This window comes from Paramisgurnus dabryanus, chromosome 9, assembly GCF_030506205.2.
Source record: "Paramisgurnus dabryanus chromosome 9, PD_genome_1.1, whole genome shotgun sequence".
NCBI classification, from domain to species: Eukaryota; Metazoa; Chordata; class Actinopteri; order Cypriniformes; family Cobitidae; genus Paramisgurnus; species Paramisgurnus dabryanus.
Genome location: NC_133345.1, coordinates 27,945,345 through 27,960,030, shown reverse-complemented (window position 1 = coordinate 27,960,030; position 14,686 = coordinate 27,945,345). Strand labels below are relative to the sequence as shown.

The 14,686-nt window shown below is 36.9% G+C and overlaps 1 protein-coding gene across 1 annotated transcript in view; it reads left to right on the top strand.

Annotated features, from left to right (window-relative positions):
* Positions 1-4,534, top strand: part of cdh13 (cadherin 13, H-cadherin (heart)) — a 433,135-nt gene extending 428,601 nt beyond the window's left edge. The window contains exon 14 of the mRNA XM_065278811.2: positions 3,422-4,534. Within this exon, the coding sequence (XP_065134883.2) occupies positions 3,422-3,429 (8 nt within the window). The 3' untranslated portion in view covers positions 3,430-4,534. The remainder of the gene's footprint in view (positions 1-3,421) is intronic.
* The last annotated feature ends 10,152 nt before the right edge of the window (positions 4,535-14,686 follow it).

Here is a 14,686-nt window from a genome sequence, read left to right as displayed (position 1 = left end):
GGGCCACTTTCTAGCAAAGTTTAGCTCCAACCCTAATGAAACACACCTGAAAATCCTAATCAAAGGCTGTAGAATTACTTGGAAATGACATTCAGGTGTGTTTGATTAGGGTTGGAGCTAAACTTTGCAGGACTGTGGCTCTCCAGGACCAGGAATGCCCACCCCTGGTATAAAGTATAGTATTTACTATAGTAAAATTCCTAAATACAGTGTTTTGAACCGTATTATTGTAAATACTATAGTATACTGTACTATAACATTTTCATGTGGGTTTGTACTCAGATTTGTGAGAATGTGTGATATCTACCATAAACGGGTTCAATGATTTGCATAGTGAGGCTTTGGAGCAGCAATAAATTGGAGTTACGTAATGTTTAGAGAATGGATGAGTGTACTTAAGTTTTTAATTATGTCTCTGGTCCATTAAATCTGTGTAGCTTGAAGTTATTAGAGGTTTTATCGAGCTGGTGTCGTGGCTCTAAACCTGAAACCCATAACTAGTAACTTTTCTCTCTTGACTGATGGAAAGACAAATTGAGTTTGGGAATGAGGAGGGTTGAGGAGGTGATGGGTACAGCTCGGGGGCACGTGTGTTATTGTGCTCGCCTCAACTCCAGCTGACTGCTGCCACAACTACTTTCCTCCAATCAGGGTGATGATAATTAGATCAAACAATGCTCCATCTTACCCACTCCACTGCGGTTTCCCTCAACACATATATATTTGGAGATCTGTGTTTCCCCAGTATTTGCAAAAATGTGTATACGCTATGTGCAGATGATAGTAAATATGTTTACAGGCTCCTGACATTATTGCATCTGAAAGTGGTATTCTGGTGTATCCGACTCTCCTAAAGGGGAAGATTTACCTGCCTTGTTTTGAGGTCTCTGTAAATGAATGAGAGGAGGACTGCGGTCTTGTACTGTAATTCGCAAAAACAGTTTGTGCCGTCTACGATCTTAAGTGCAGTTCGAGTCTCATTTTTCTCTTCTATTGCCATTTATGACCAAGCAATACAAATGTGTCTAGTGGAAAGAAACAAAGCACAAAAAATGGAAAAATCAATAGTCCCACCCATTTAATATCGTCTCGCATCGGATCTGGCACTGTTCGATCGCTTTAGACTACAGTTTTGCGGGCCAATTACTTTCACTCAAGTCTTTCGAAATTACACCTTGCATTTTTCAAAACTACATTTTAATCGAATTTCATGTTGATTGTGGCGAGAAGTTGAGCAAGAAAAGAAAATGAGGTAGAGCAGTTGCTTTACCTTTAAAATTTCTCAGTAGGATCATTAATGTTGTGTTACCGATTGGTTTCATTTTTCAGTATCATACTTGCTTTTCTTGCAAATAGTTTCTTACTGCATAGGTTCTATTAAAGCCACAATATGTAGGATTTTTATAATAAAATATCTTAAAAACATTTGCACAGTGTGATATATTTCATGGAGTTGTGTACTTACATTATCCAAAAAGTTCCCAATGATTTGTGAATTCTGAAAAAACCCTATTTTAAATATTTCTCCCTTGTCTCCCTTGTAATTGTCGCCCTTTTAGTGATTTAATATATGTGCCATCCTCCATTTCTGGTTGTAGAAGCTATGGGAACACAAGTGGACAAGTGTTGGTTATACAGCATCTAACACGTAGCTATTGTGCATCACAGCTAACTCATTACCAGGGGCATTGCTAGACATAAAGCTGTATTGGGGAACATGCCCCCATTAACTTTTTCTATCACTTAAAAGCGTGCTGCGTGCAGAAATGTGCAGCACAATGCTTGCTTCCCACTATGCCTCCACTGCAACAAATACTGGGAAATGAAACATGTGTGGCTATGCATTTAAAATTCTGATGTTCTCAGCCATATAGTTACTGCCAAATGTTTTTGTCACTTAACTAGTGATTTCATTTCTGAAAGATTATGCTGTTCTTAATTACGTACCATCACCTGGGCTTTTTGGGTTGCCAGATCTGCGTAACAAAACCCGCCCATTGGTCATTAAAAACTATCCCAAAAATGAACAATTAATAAACAAAATCCTTCCATCTTTAACCCACTGAAAAAATCAACTCACGAAAACAGTTTAAAAGTACAGTAACCCATTTCTTAACTCAGCCTGAAGGCCGCAGACCTGGCAACAGCTGGCACGCAGACATTGATTTTTCCGTCAGTGTTTGTGTTCTCGGTTAAAGTGTTTTGATAAAGTGAATTGGGTTACTATTATGTTGCAATACATACAGATTATATGTTTTTTGGGGCACAGCAGATTTACAAAGGGGCAACACTCCTGTACATTACAATGACAAAAAACAATGCGAACAAACGTGCAAGTAAAATATAACTCATTACCTTATCTGTGAATATGATTAGCGTATTTCATACGCGTCTGGATGGTGAAACAACATCTCCCACCGCTCTACTCTTTTTCATAACGTCATTAAAGGCAGGGTGAGTGCATGATCTCTGAAAGCCAATGTTGATATTATGAAATCACCTAAACAAACACACCCCTACCCCAATAGAATCTGGACTTTTATTTGATAGACACGCCCAGCATATACGCAACCCAGGCAACGATGTCAATAAGTAGACACGCCCCTTACTGCTGATTGGATACAAGTGTGTTTTGGTACTGGGCCTGACTACCAAAGTGTTTTTCAAAAATCGTGCACCCCTCCTTAAAGCTTTGCCTTTTTTATTGTGTAATAGCAACCTCTAGTGGTTAAAATCCTACATATTGTGCCTTTAAGTGATCGAAAGCTTTGCTCAGACAATCTCATTGTAGTGTTTGTGGTATAAACAGCTTGGGAAATCATTGCAAACCCAATGCACTGTCAGAAAAAATTGTCAAAAGTTGTCCCTAAAGTACACCTTGCACATAAAAAGTTTATAATAGTATCTCACATATTAGTACCAAATGTATGCATGTCTGTACATAAATGATACATATTAGGATATTTGTAGAGGCAATACCCCAGCGACAGATTGAGACCATTTTCTATTTCAAACTTTTTGGTTTAAAATCCAATTAAAATAAAATGTTGAAAATGATGTTTATTATTTTACCGTCAGATCAGATATTTGTGTCATGGACGTGAGACAAATCAGAATTTCTCAATTTCAGATATCTGCTTTGTATTGAATTGTTAATAACTTAACGTGAGCTGTGTCTACTGTTTGTATCTCCAGGTGCTGTGTATTAAGCTTAACTCACTACGATGGCAACCAATATTAATGTACCAAAAACTACACTGTTTAAACAAATGGATCCAATAACATGACATTGTGTACACTCAATTCCAAATATTGAGTTTGAAAACCAAATCAGACTTATTTGCGGCATGAGCAGAGACTCAAAATGTTTAATAGATGAAGCTTCACTATTTTCACTTTCCCTCTTTTCTCTTTTTCTCAGGCTTGTAAATTCTGCTGATTCGTACTGTAGTCCTTTTGCAACACTGAAGAAAATCGTCTTCTCTTCTCTACACAAAAACCAGGCTAAGGAGAGAGAAAACACACTCTCCCGAAAGACACCTTGCACCCTCGGCTCCACTCATGTCAGCTCTCCCCTGGGCTTTTGTTATTTCTCTATTTCCAACCGGTCACTTCATCCCCACGCCTCCGGGAACTCTTCTTCTTTCTCTCCCTCCTCAATTTCTCTGCACTTTCCCTTCATACCTCTGGAAAAGATAATGGATGCGACCACCTGATGAATTTTCTCACTAAAAAAAGGGATATATTGGATGGGGACAAAGCGATTGGACATTTCGATGTACTTTAGTTTCCTCTGGTTAAAGACTACTGTATTTGATCTTGTTTACTAATGTAAGGGATGGACACGAGGCCTCTTTAGTCTGCAGTGGTTGTGTTTTCTTAGGGCAGGGTGGTAGCCAGAAGCCTTCAAAGTCTAAAAAAAAAGTCTGTTGAGTCCTTATTTTTGTTTTCGGTTTGATTGCATTAGTTGTTATGGAGTGGAACACAATATCTCTTTATAGTAATGTGTGAAATAGTGGGAGGGAAATGTACACTATATATATTTTATTTTTTACCAATGTACAAATATATTAATTAAATTATGTACTTTGACCGCTTTTTCTTTAACGACCCCTCACAAAAAAAAGAACTGTATGTTTTTTGCAAATTTTAGGGACTATTTCTAATGCCATTGATGTTTTTTCTTTTTATTTGCGAGCTCTGGTTTTGGAATCTGGAGACCTAAAAGTGAATCTGTTTCGTGATCCTTGTTTCTGGTGGTACGGCATTCGTTTTTTTTCTTTTCCCTTGGGTCAGTCAAAGAGGCCAAGGACAGCAGTTTATTTGCTGGTTTCTTCTTTTTTTCTTTATTTGTGCTTGTAAGAATAAGACAACAAAAAAGAAAGAATGAAAAATATAAAAAACAAAATGCGTGTGTGGATTTGCGTGAAAGACCCCATAGGTTCTGAAAATGCAAAGAAAAAGATGAAGTGGTGAATGAGTTATGTCTGTCTTTTGCACTAATTTAATAAAGCTGTTACTGTACTTCCCACTACTTTAACTTTGTTTGTTTGTTTAAGGTCATTCAGCAGCCAAAAGTTGGACAAACATGATTCATTTATGAAGAGATATGAAATATGATTGTACGCTTACAGTTATAAAAACAGAAAATTCAGTAAATGCAATTGAAAAACATGCATGACAATTGCTGTTTCAGGGCTACAGAATATTCAAGTGCTCTCAGTGACCTTATCCAGTTAAAGACCTTTTATACACACATACAATCCTAGACTAAAAAATGCCTTTCTTGGGCTTGTTATATAAATCAATAATTGGTATGTCTCCTTTTTCCGATCTAATGGCAACATGCACTCAAGTTGGCATTAAAGTGATTATGGTTTATGTTACCCTAGCATGTTTTGAGAATGAAGAGCATCTTGTCTGCTTTAATCAAAACAAGAACGTCTGGGCTATATTGTACAAAGGAGTTAACATGGTCTATATAAAAAATTTATTGGTGACCTAGAAATAAAAGAAATATTTTTAATTCGCTCTACCTCTGTTCAGATTTTCAACATATACATATGTAGTATACACTCTATTACAATCCGTTAGGTTGTAATTTAACCTATGGATTGTTTCTTCCTAAAATGCTTGGTTGTTTTACCCATTGGTGGATCAAATATAAACAAAATTGGTGGGTTAAAAAAAATCCCAGCAATTTTTAAAGCATATTCCACGGTCACACTAAACTTTCAGCATGTGAAAGTTAAATGCAGACCCTTGCGAAACCAGATTTGTCATTCAGCTTCTTTTTTATCTTTCAAAGTAGTTTATACAAGATGGGATTGTGCAAAACCATTGCTATTATATGAAGAGTTTGGTTCCAAAACGCGAAAAACGGCATTTAAAAAAATAGTTACCGCCAAAATCAGTATTGTATCAGGTCATTATTAAAAAGTAAATTCTTAATTTTAGGCAAAATTCAATATCCTCCGTGTTATTCTGTCATCTTCTCTCCCTTTTTTCCCAAAACGCAATAAACGCCAGTCCTCCTCTGCAGAATGCAATAATCCTCTAAACAAATCACAGCGCACTATTCCACGAATTGTAAACAACAATGGCGGAGCTTTGAATACACACAAAATCCTAGTTTTCCTCACATGGCTCCAAAAATGCGACCAAATTTATACAGGTTTGTAACAACATGAGAGTGAGTAAATTATGACAGAATTTTCATTTTTGGGTGAACTATAAATGCAATGGGATCAAAAATTTGGGTGCACCTAACTTTTGTGCTGGTGCACCTAAGTGCAAAAAGTTATTGTAGAGCCCTGCCTCATCTACATTATTTTACTCGAAGTCAACGAAAATCGAGCAGGACCAAATAATTTAACAGCTGGAAAAAAGTTCAGTGTCGACGTCTCAAGGATAACAGCAGCAATGACAGTGTTCCTAATATGTGTATACCACATACAGTATAGTCAACTAAATAAATAAAACATGGCAAAGATTAATGCACATTTATAAAGTTTGTTTCAATAGATTTATAGCATTTTGTGGAAAAAATAATCAGTTTTTATAATAAATCTTTGAAAATAAAATTATGGATTTTAATAATTTAATGTTTTTATAACCTAAAGATGCTATGTGAAAGTTTGTAACAGAAAAAAGTGGTTTTCATCTTGTCACTTTCTTGGTATAGAAAACACGTTTTTACCAAAATTACTCAAAATGGATTTATTGCGTTTTGGAACCAAACTCTTCATATGTTCCTTTATCTTGGATTTCAAAAAATGTCACGTATGCAAAGTGTTGATCTCCTGTCAGTCACATGAGATACGATTTGCAAGACAGAGTTCACCAAACTTACATTTATTCGCAGGAGCTTGTGTTTCCTGTCTGCCGCATTTGCATGCATATAATGGGAAGTCAATGGAATAAAAAGTCAAGTCTGATTGCGGCATTAATCTGCATATACACGAAAAAATAAATCCCACTTTATATAATCTTTTGATACTCTCCGTATTTTATTATACTCACCTAAACAGTGTTTTCATATGAGGTCTAGAAATAATTACTTGATCAGTGTAACTGCTTAAAAAATGTCTTTGTTAAAGGTCAATGTACACCTGCATAATTAATTAGGGTTTAATGAGCTAGCTCAGTTCATTTACTAGTATTGCACTAATTTTGGACTAGAAAAAATGATTTGACCTGTATGGAGTCACTGTGGTAAATCACCTCAGATCAATTCTAGCTAACTTGATTAACCGCGATAATAAATTCATAAACTTCCATTTAACATTTCCTAGGAAATGCCAGCGTGTTAGAAAATGAATGGTGGCATACGTACTCCATAAATTAACTTGTGAGTTTGCTTCTAGTTTTAAAAAGCAATGCTTAAACTTGGAAAAAGAACACCAAAACTTGTTTATAAAACAATTTTTATGTGAATTGCCCAATTTGAGCTCTGAACTATAAGTCTTGATTGTACTTTATTTTGTCTTTTATTGCTGCTACAATAAACAGAATAATGGAGAGGCAGCATTGTAATCATCCTTTCTCCATGCCGAATACTTTACAACCTTCTTGTGATTTTATATTCAGGTTTTTTTGGTCCACATCAATTCTTAATCGCGCTATATAAATACTAGAGCCTTTGTCCTGGCAGAAGTTTGTTATATAAAGTCACACTCTTGTCGGAAAAATCACTCCCTATAAAAGAACAAATGTGTGAGGCGCAGGTGAAGGGGTTGAAATCAATAGGCGATCATGCTTGGCCATTCAGATTAAGGTAATGAAGTGTAATTTGAACATGGATTTGGTTCAGGTTATAAAATATTAATGTACATTGTTGAGTGAAGCCACTGGGGCTGTGATTATGATTTTTTCAGATTACATCTGACTGTGTCAAAAGCAAAAAAAAAAAACAGAATTGGAGTTATTTAACTCTTTCCCCGCATTTTTTTTTAAGTTGCCAGCCAGCGGCAGTATTTTTTATGATTTTCACAATATATTTAATTAAATACTTTTAAGCTATAGGCGAAAAAATAAGTGCACACAATAATTTCGCTATAATTTCGGTTGCCCCTCAAATATTGCACTATTTAAGGTGTTTGTTTGGGTAGATCGTGTCATTTTATATGTTGTTTTCTCATCGTTCTTTTCTATTTTTAAATCATTGTCGCTTGGGGTTAGGGTTAGATTCGGGGTTTGCGTTAGAATGTAATTTTATGCATTGGTTTCTACATGTTTTTCGTTCGTTTTTAAAACTATTCTCGCCTGGAGTTGGGGTTTGGGTTAGGAAGTCGCAGAAAGTGATTCTAACCCAAACCCCAAGCGACAATGGTCAAAAAAAAAGAAAACAACGATGAAAAAACAACATATAAAATTACACGATAAAGAAAGTCGTGCCACAGACACGAACAGCCATTGATAGACATTCGTGCTGGGAAGGACGAAAAAGACATTCATCTCCAGAAACACGAAAAACAGCGAAAATTTGTGTCATCAAAATTTTCGTTACTATAACACGACTTGCCTTGAGACTTGGTTAGATAGACAGATAGATAGATAGATAGATAGATAGATAGATAGATAGATAGATAGATAGATAGATAGATAGATAGATAGATAGATAGATAGATAGATAGATAGATAGATAGATAGATAGTCTGTGTGTGGTAGGCAGGTTATGTTCTGTTTATTCTACACATACTCCATTTATTTGTAGGATAGATGCAGCTTTCATCTGCTAACCCTCTCTCACAGGTGACATCTGGGATTTGTCTCCATAAATTCCGGTGACATCTAAGTCCTCTGAGAATTGCAGGCAAAGTGAAGAAACTAAGTGAGTCGTACACTTCCAGACCCGAACTGCTGTGCTCTCACAACCAGGCTATGGGCAAAAAGAAAACTGAAAGAGAGCAATTGTGAACGTTTAAATTATATTGATCAACGACCAATTTGAATATTTGTCCCACCTCAATGTCAACAGTGGTTACAGCCCTGCAATAAACTTTTATATGGAACTTAAGTATACATCTTTCACATCTTTTTACTTTAATGGTTTTATAATACACACCATCACCGAAATGCTTAAACTCTAAGATGTCATTTGCTATGCAGACAAGTTTGAAGTGCTGGTGGAGAATGATTTATCTGGAGCTGAATGCACATTAACTTGTATTTCCATAATCTTCTAAATGCCGTGGAGTTAAAGCATTAACTTCTTTAGAGCCTTCTGATTGGCTGAACTCTCTGAAAATGATGCCTCTTGTCTAGGGGTCTTTTTAATTTTGTGCACGCTTGAACCATTAATGACTGCTCACATGTAGAGAGTCAATAATGAAGCTTCCAGAGCTGATTTGTGTGCATTTCGACACTGGATCTTGTCCACACATTACATCTAAATGCTCTATAATTTACGGCAAAACTGTGTAAAAGCTTTTAATGTGATCATTCAAGAAAATTGAACTTTTCACAGAGCTCCTTTATAGCACGCAGGTAATGGACAAATATAATCTCCAGTTTGGTTCAAATATACTTGCAATTTTCACAGGTTACAATAACAGTGATTGAGGAAAATTGCTTCCTGTTTGTTGTGCTAATACTGGTGTAGGAACATGCAATCTTTAACTGACTTAAAAGAACGTAAATGCATTATGTAATGGCAGGTAAAAACATTCAAGTTTTATCAAGAACAAACATGACTTGTAAATGTTTACTAATGAGAAACAATTTATAACATAAAACTGAACCAAAACCGTGCTGTTATGTGTGTGTGGTCCCATGGGTGCCACAAGGAAAACGGCTTAATAAATATAGAAATATTGGGTTGTTTTCAATGAATGATTGAATTAAAACCCAACTGGTGCGTATAAACACCTAAAGTCCCCAGTGGCAGCTGGTGACTTCTCTTCCGAGGGTCATAAATTCAAAATATGTGTTTGTTGCGTCATGTGAACTATGTGCATCACGTGTCTTGTCAAAATAAGTGCCTGCTGCACACCAGTGGCGGTTCTAGACAAATTTCACTAGGGGGGCCAAGGAGGGGCCAGTGTTTTACCAGAGGGGCACATAAAAAAATGGCAAGAAATTATATTTAAAGATTATAAGGGTGGTTACAGGAACTAGTTTAAGATAGGACTAGGCCTTAGTTTAATTAGAAAATATAACTAGTTTTAACATACATTATACATTACTTGTGTGCATTTTGAAGCAAAACAAAGCTGTATTTTAAGATATGGCATTGCAAGTTGTTTTCAGTTTGGACAGCTCTTACATTTATTTTAGTCTAGGACTAGTCCCTTTCCGGGAAACTACCCTGTAAACTTTATTTTACTTTACAATCATAAACTTTTTTATTTAATACAAGAGTGAGTGCAGGTGCAAAGGGGAGCTGGGCTCTTTTCTAAAGCCCCCAACCGAAAAGCATGCAAGCCTACTCAATAAACTTTATGAAATGCAAACTTTTATAAAGACAAACGTTTGTTTTAGTTTACATATAAACACACATTGCTAGACAGTTAGGGACCACAATCTAATCAACATTTAAAATAATATTTATTTTAAATTGTAAACATTTTTATATGTAACATTTAATTATATTCCTCCAATTTTATGCACGTATATGTAAGAGCATAATTACAGCGCTTTTTAAAATGTGTAAACTTTAAAAAGTTAGCGAGATGTTGGTTTTGCCGGTTGTTGATGAGTAACAGCTGTAAATGATCACAACACGCAGCCACGTCACAGGAGAACAAGTGAACAGTGTCCCAATGTGAAGTGAGCTAGAGTCCTTACCAGTGCCCAAACCTGCATACACATTCTCAACATCGGGAGATTGGTAACGAATTGAGACACTCGCCGAGCAGCACCCACAGGCGACTAAAGTGATTGGGTGCGCCGCTCTAATTTGCCCGTGTAGAATGTTGCGTCGCATTAGTTCCGCTTTTGGCGCTCACGTGTAAAATCAAAATAAATATATACTTTTTTATTTGGTCAACAAGGGGTGGCCACAGGGGTGGCCAGGGACATGTCTACAGAGGCACGGGCCACCCTTGGCCTCCGTGTAGAACCGCCACTGCTGCACACGCGTCAAAACCGTTTATAATAAAAGAGATGCTCACGTTCACAAAATACTCGGAAGACACTCCTTTAACAGTAAACTCTAATTACTCATGAGATTATGTGAATATCTAGCTTTCTCTTTTATCATAAACCCTTTAGACGCGTCTGCAGCAGGCGCTTATTTTGACAACACATGTGATGCATATCTCAATGAACATTTGAAATGATGAACCACACATGATGGGCTACATACATGTTATGATGAACTTCGCATCAAGCGTCCCTCGAAAAAAGAAGTCACCTGCCACCACTGAAAGTCCCTTTAGGTAAGTTGTGCACAAATCTTTGCTGGGTTATTTAAACCCATGTTTGGAAATATGGATTGTTTTAGGTTAATTTATATATAAATGATTAGGTTTGTCCATACTTTACCCAACCATGGTTAAAACAACCCAGCATTTTTAGAGTACTAAATAAAGTAAATCTCCAACATAAATCTCTTTTCTTGAACACCAACAAGCACACGGATTGTAGGCAACAGTTTACTTCCTGGGATTGGTGGTGTAGACAAGACCGACATCATAATTCTTCCCGCTTGGACTCACAGCCTGTAGGTTAACTCCTGTTAGCATTGCATTGTGACCGAATCTTTCAAACATTGTAAGGAGCGTCACATTTCCGGCTGACATCAAAGGTATTCAGACCAATCACAACGTACAGATTAGCTGGCCAATAAGAGACACAGAGCTTTTCAAATCCGTGCGTTTCAGGAAGAGAGTGAAATCTGAATACAAAAATGTACGGTATGTGGAAAATAATGGGTTTTTTATCCATAAACCACACAAACACATTGTATTATACCAAATACACAATACAATGTTGTTTTTAGCAATGAAATAGGTGCTCTTTAAAACAATTGAAAATGATGTGTGGTGTGTATAAAATGTATTTCTTGCATTTGAGTGTCAACATGACGGAGTATCAGATGCAGCATACAAACTGTGTCCACATCTGTCCTGCTCGGCTGAAGAGAGGTAATTAAAATTCAGTTTATGTGAGGCACAGCAAAGCAAGAAATAAGCACATGTTTTGTTTTCCAGGTTGTCTAACGCTATCTTGTTTCTCTGCTCCCCTGCACATCATTCGAATCCTCAAAACCTGTTATATGTCAAACTGTCTTATTCGCCTATACTGTATATGATGTATTTTTAGTGATGCCACTTGTTTTTGTTGCAATCTTAGGATGTAGAATGTCTGGCACTGGCACGCTTAAGAAAGGTTTTTGGTACTTGCTTATAAGTGTGTGTGTGTGTGTGTCGGTGTAATAGATGTGGCAGGTAAGATCCCTGCGGGCAGAATTCACCTCACGCCAGAAGAGAAACCGAGCTGTCAGAGACCTAATTGTCCCTCTGAGCTCCTGATTGGATAAAACAGAAGACACAGGGAAAGCCTGGAGCCTGCCTTGTGGGAGAAAAGGGAGTAATATACCAACAGAGTGTGCGTGTGTGTATCAATACTGTGACAGTCATTTCTCGAGTGTGTGCTGGGGAGCACTGAGGTCTGGAAGTCTTGGCCTGTGTTTGTTGTCTAGACATCACCTTCTGTCTGAACGCAGTTGTGTAATAGTCCTGTTTGTTGTTGCCCTCGGGACTATTTGTCTGAAAGTTGAGCTTTTTATGCAGGTGCCTCCGACAAACATACTGATGAACTACAACAGTCCACCTGCAGTTGTTTTTAGACCGTTGATGTTACTGTAGAAATGCCCGAATTGTACAAAGCTTCTGCAGAGATTTTTCAGCATGCATCTGATGGACATTTTTCTATCCCATATAGGGTCATGAAGAGCAACCAAATAAAAAAAAATTCATTTTTTTATACCATGGGGCTGTTGAATGCTTTTTTCTGATTGGTTGAGAAATGTTCCACAGGTATGCATTACCTCAAGAGCAATGTCTAGTGCTACGTACACACCAAAAGCGTAGTCTCGTGTTGCTCACTGTAGATTACTCGCGGGATTTATCTTTGTGTCATGCGAATTTTCGCTCGAGTTGAATATTTTCAATAGTAATGGGTCTTTCGCAAACAAGCCGTCTCCAAGAGACGATTCTTTGTAGAGAACTAGAAGAGCCAACTCCCGTCAGCGAGAGCCAAATCTTCATTCGCAGGTAGGGGCGGTACCTATTTGTATGTGGCACAAGATGCGTCCAATCAAATGGGAAAACAGACTAGGATTATACCATTATGTAAAAGAAGAAAGGGGGATAGACGATCCAAAAAGCCATTGTAGTGATACAGGCCAGGTACGTCACAAACCGATAGAGACGGGCGGGGAAGCAGGATTTAAATGTAGGCGCGTTGGGAGAAAGTGTAGGCATTTACCAAAAAGAAGAAGAAAGTCATAAGTGAAAACTGAAAAATAAAAATTTTGCCTTCATTTATTACGTTTGTTTGCTGTGGTTCTGTGCTCATTGTTCAATTGTTTAATTAAAGTTTTATTAAAATGTTAAATAATAGTTACTCTATGTTTTTCTAACAAAAAATCATAAAAATAAGGCTTTTATAAAAACAATTGATACAAAAATTGCATACCAACACACAAACCGTTCACAATTGCTAAATTGGTCTAAAAAAATAAGTCTCCCAGTGATACTACACTGTAAAAAATGATGTGTTAATTTTTTACACATTGTGTGTGTCATGCCATTTAAGGCGTTATTTCATGTTAAAATAAATGAAAGAACAACACAAGTTGTGTTAAAAACAGTGATGGGAGTAACACATTACAAAGTAATTCCGTTACTGTAATTCCACTACTTTTAGCGGTAATGAACATGTAACAAAGTATTTTATTTAAATCAAGTAACGCAGTAACAATTACTGAAATTTAAATGAGTTTGTTTCTCGCGTTACTCTATTTTGTGAAAAATGAACACTTGCTGACAAGACATTTCTGATCTAATGTCGCAGGACTGTGGTGGGCGGCACAATGAATAATAACAAAGAAGGTGTTTTAGTTTAGGGACAACACATTAAATTAAACACGAATGACGCCTAATTCGCGCTATTCGCATTGCCCCACGCGAGGACATGTCTGATCGTGTCTTTGCATTGACTTTGTATGTAAACTACTCATGCAAATCGTTGAACTCACGTTTGGTGTGTATGTCCCATTAGAAATGTCTGTGTTAACCATGGTATAAGCAAAATAATTCACTCCGGTCCTTTGAATTTTTTGAAAATTTGCCCACCCACAGTGTAACGGCACGACGCGAAGCAAAGTGTCGTTACACTGTGGGTGGGCATTACCACCTTGGCTGGGCATTATTTTTTAATAATTCAATGGCCCGACATCAATTACTCTTTACATTCTTAATGCAATCCAGCATCTATAAGCTATATTCATGGCAAGAACCAGTTAATCTTACAGTTAGTCTACAAGTTGAAATTTTCAGACCTTCGGTTATTTTGTGTATTTTGTATAATACAATGTGTTTGTGTGGTTTATGGTTAAATACACATTATTTTCCACATACTGTACATTTTTGTAGCTCCAGATTTCACTTTCTTCCTAAAACGCACAGATTTTAAAAGCTCTGTGTCCCTGATTGGCCAGCTAATCTGTATGTTGTGATTGGCCTGAATACCTCTGACATTAGCCGGAAATGTGACGTTCCTTACCATGTTTGAAAGATTCGCGTACAATGCAATGCTGACAGGAGTTAACTTACAGGATGTAATTCCAAAGCGGGAGGAATTATGATAATGTCGGCCTTGTCTACATCACCAATCCCAGGAAGTAAACTGTTGCCTACAATCCATGTGTTTGTTGTAGTCCAAGAAAAGAGATTTACGTTGGAGACAATAACTTGTGTCATCGTTTATTTTGGGGGTTGTACTTTTTGCATATCATTAACATGTACTAATACACACTTACACACCAAAGGAAATGTAAAAACATGAATAGGACAATAGGTGCTTCTTAACAAATTAAAAATATAGGAAAACGCTGGCGGTGCGTATCAAGTGTGATATATCTTCTTGGTTAAATTGTACTTGGTTACATGCACTAACCACTGCTCTGTGACTCCAAACTTAATTTATTTTCAACTCTTTTTTGGGAACACTAAAATGA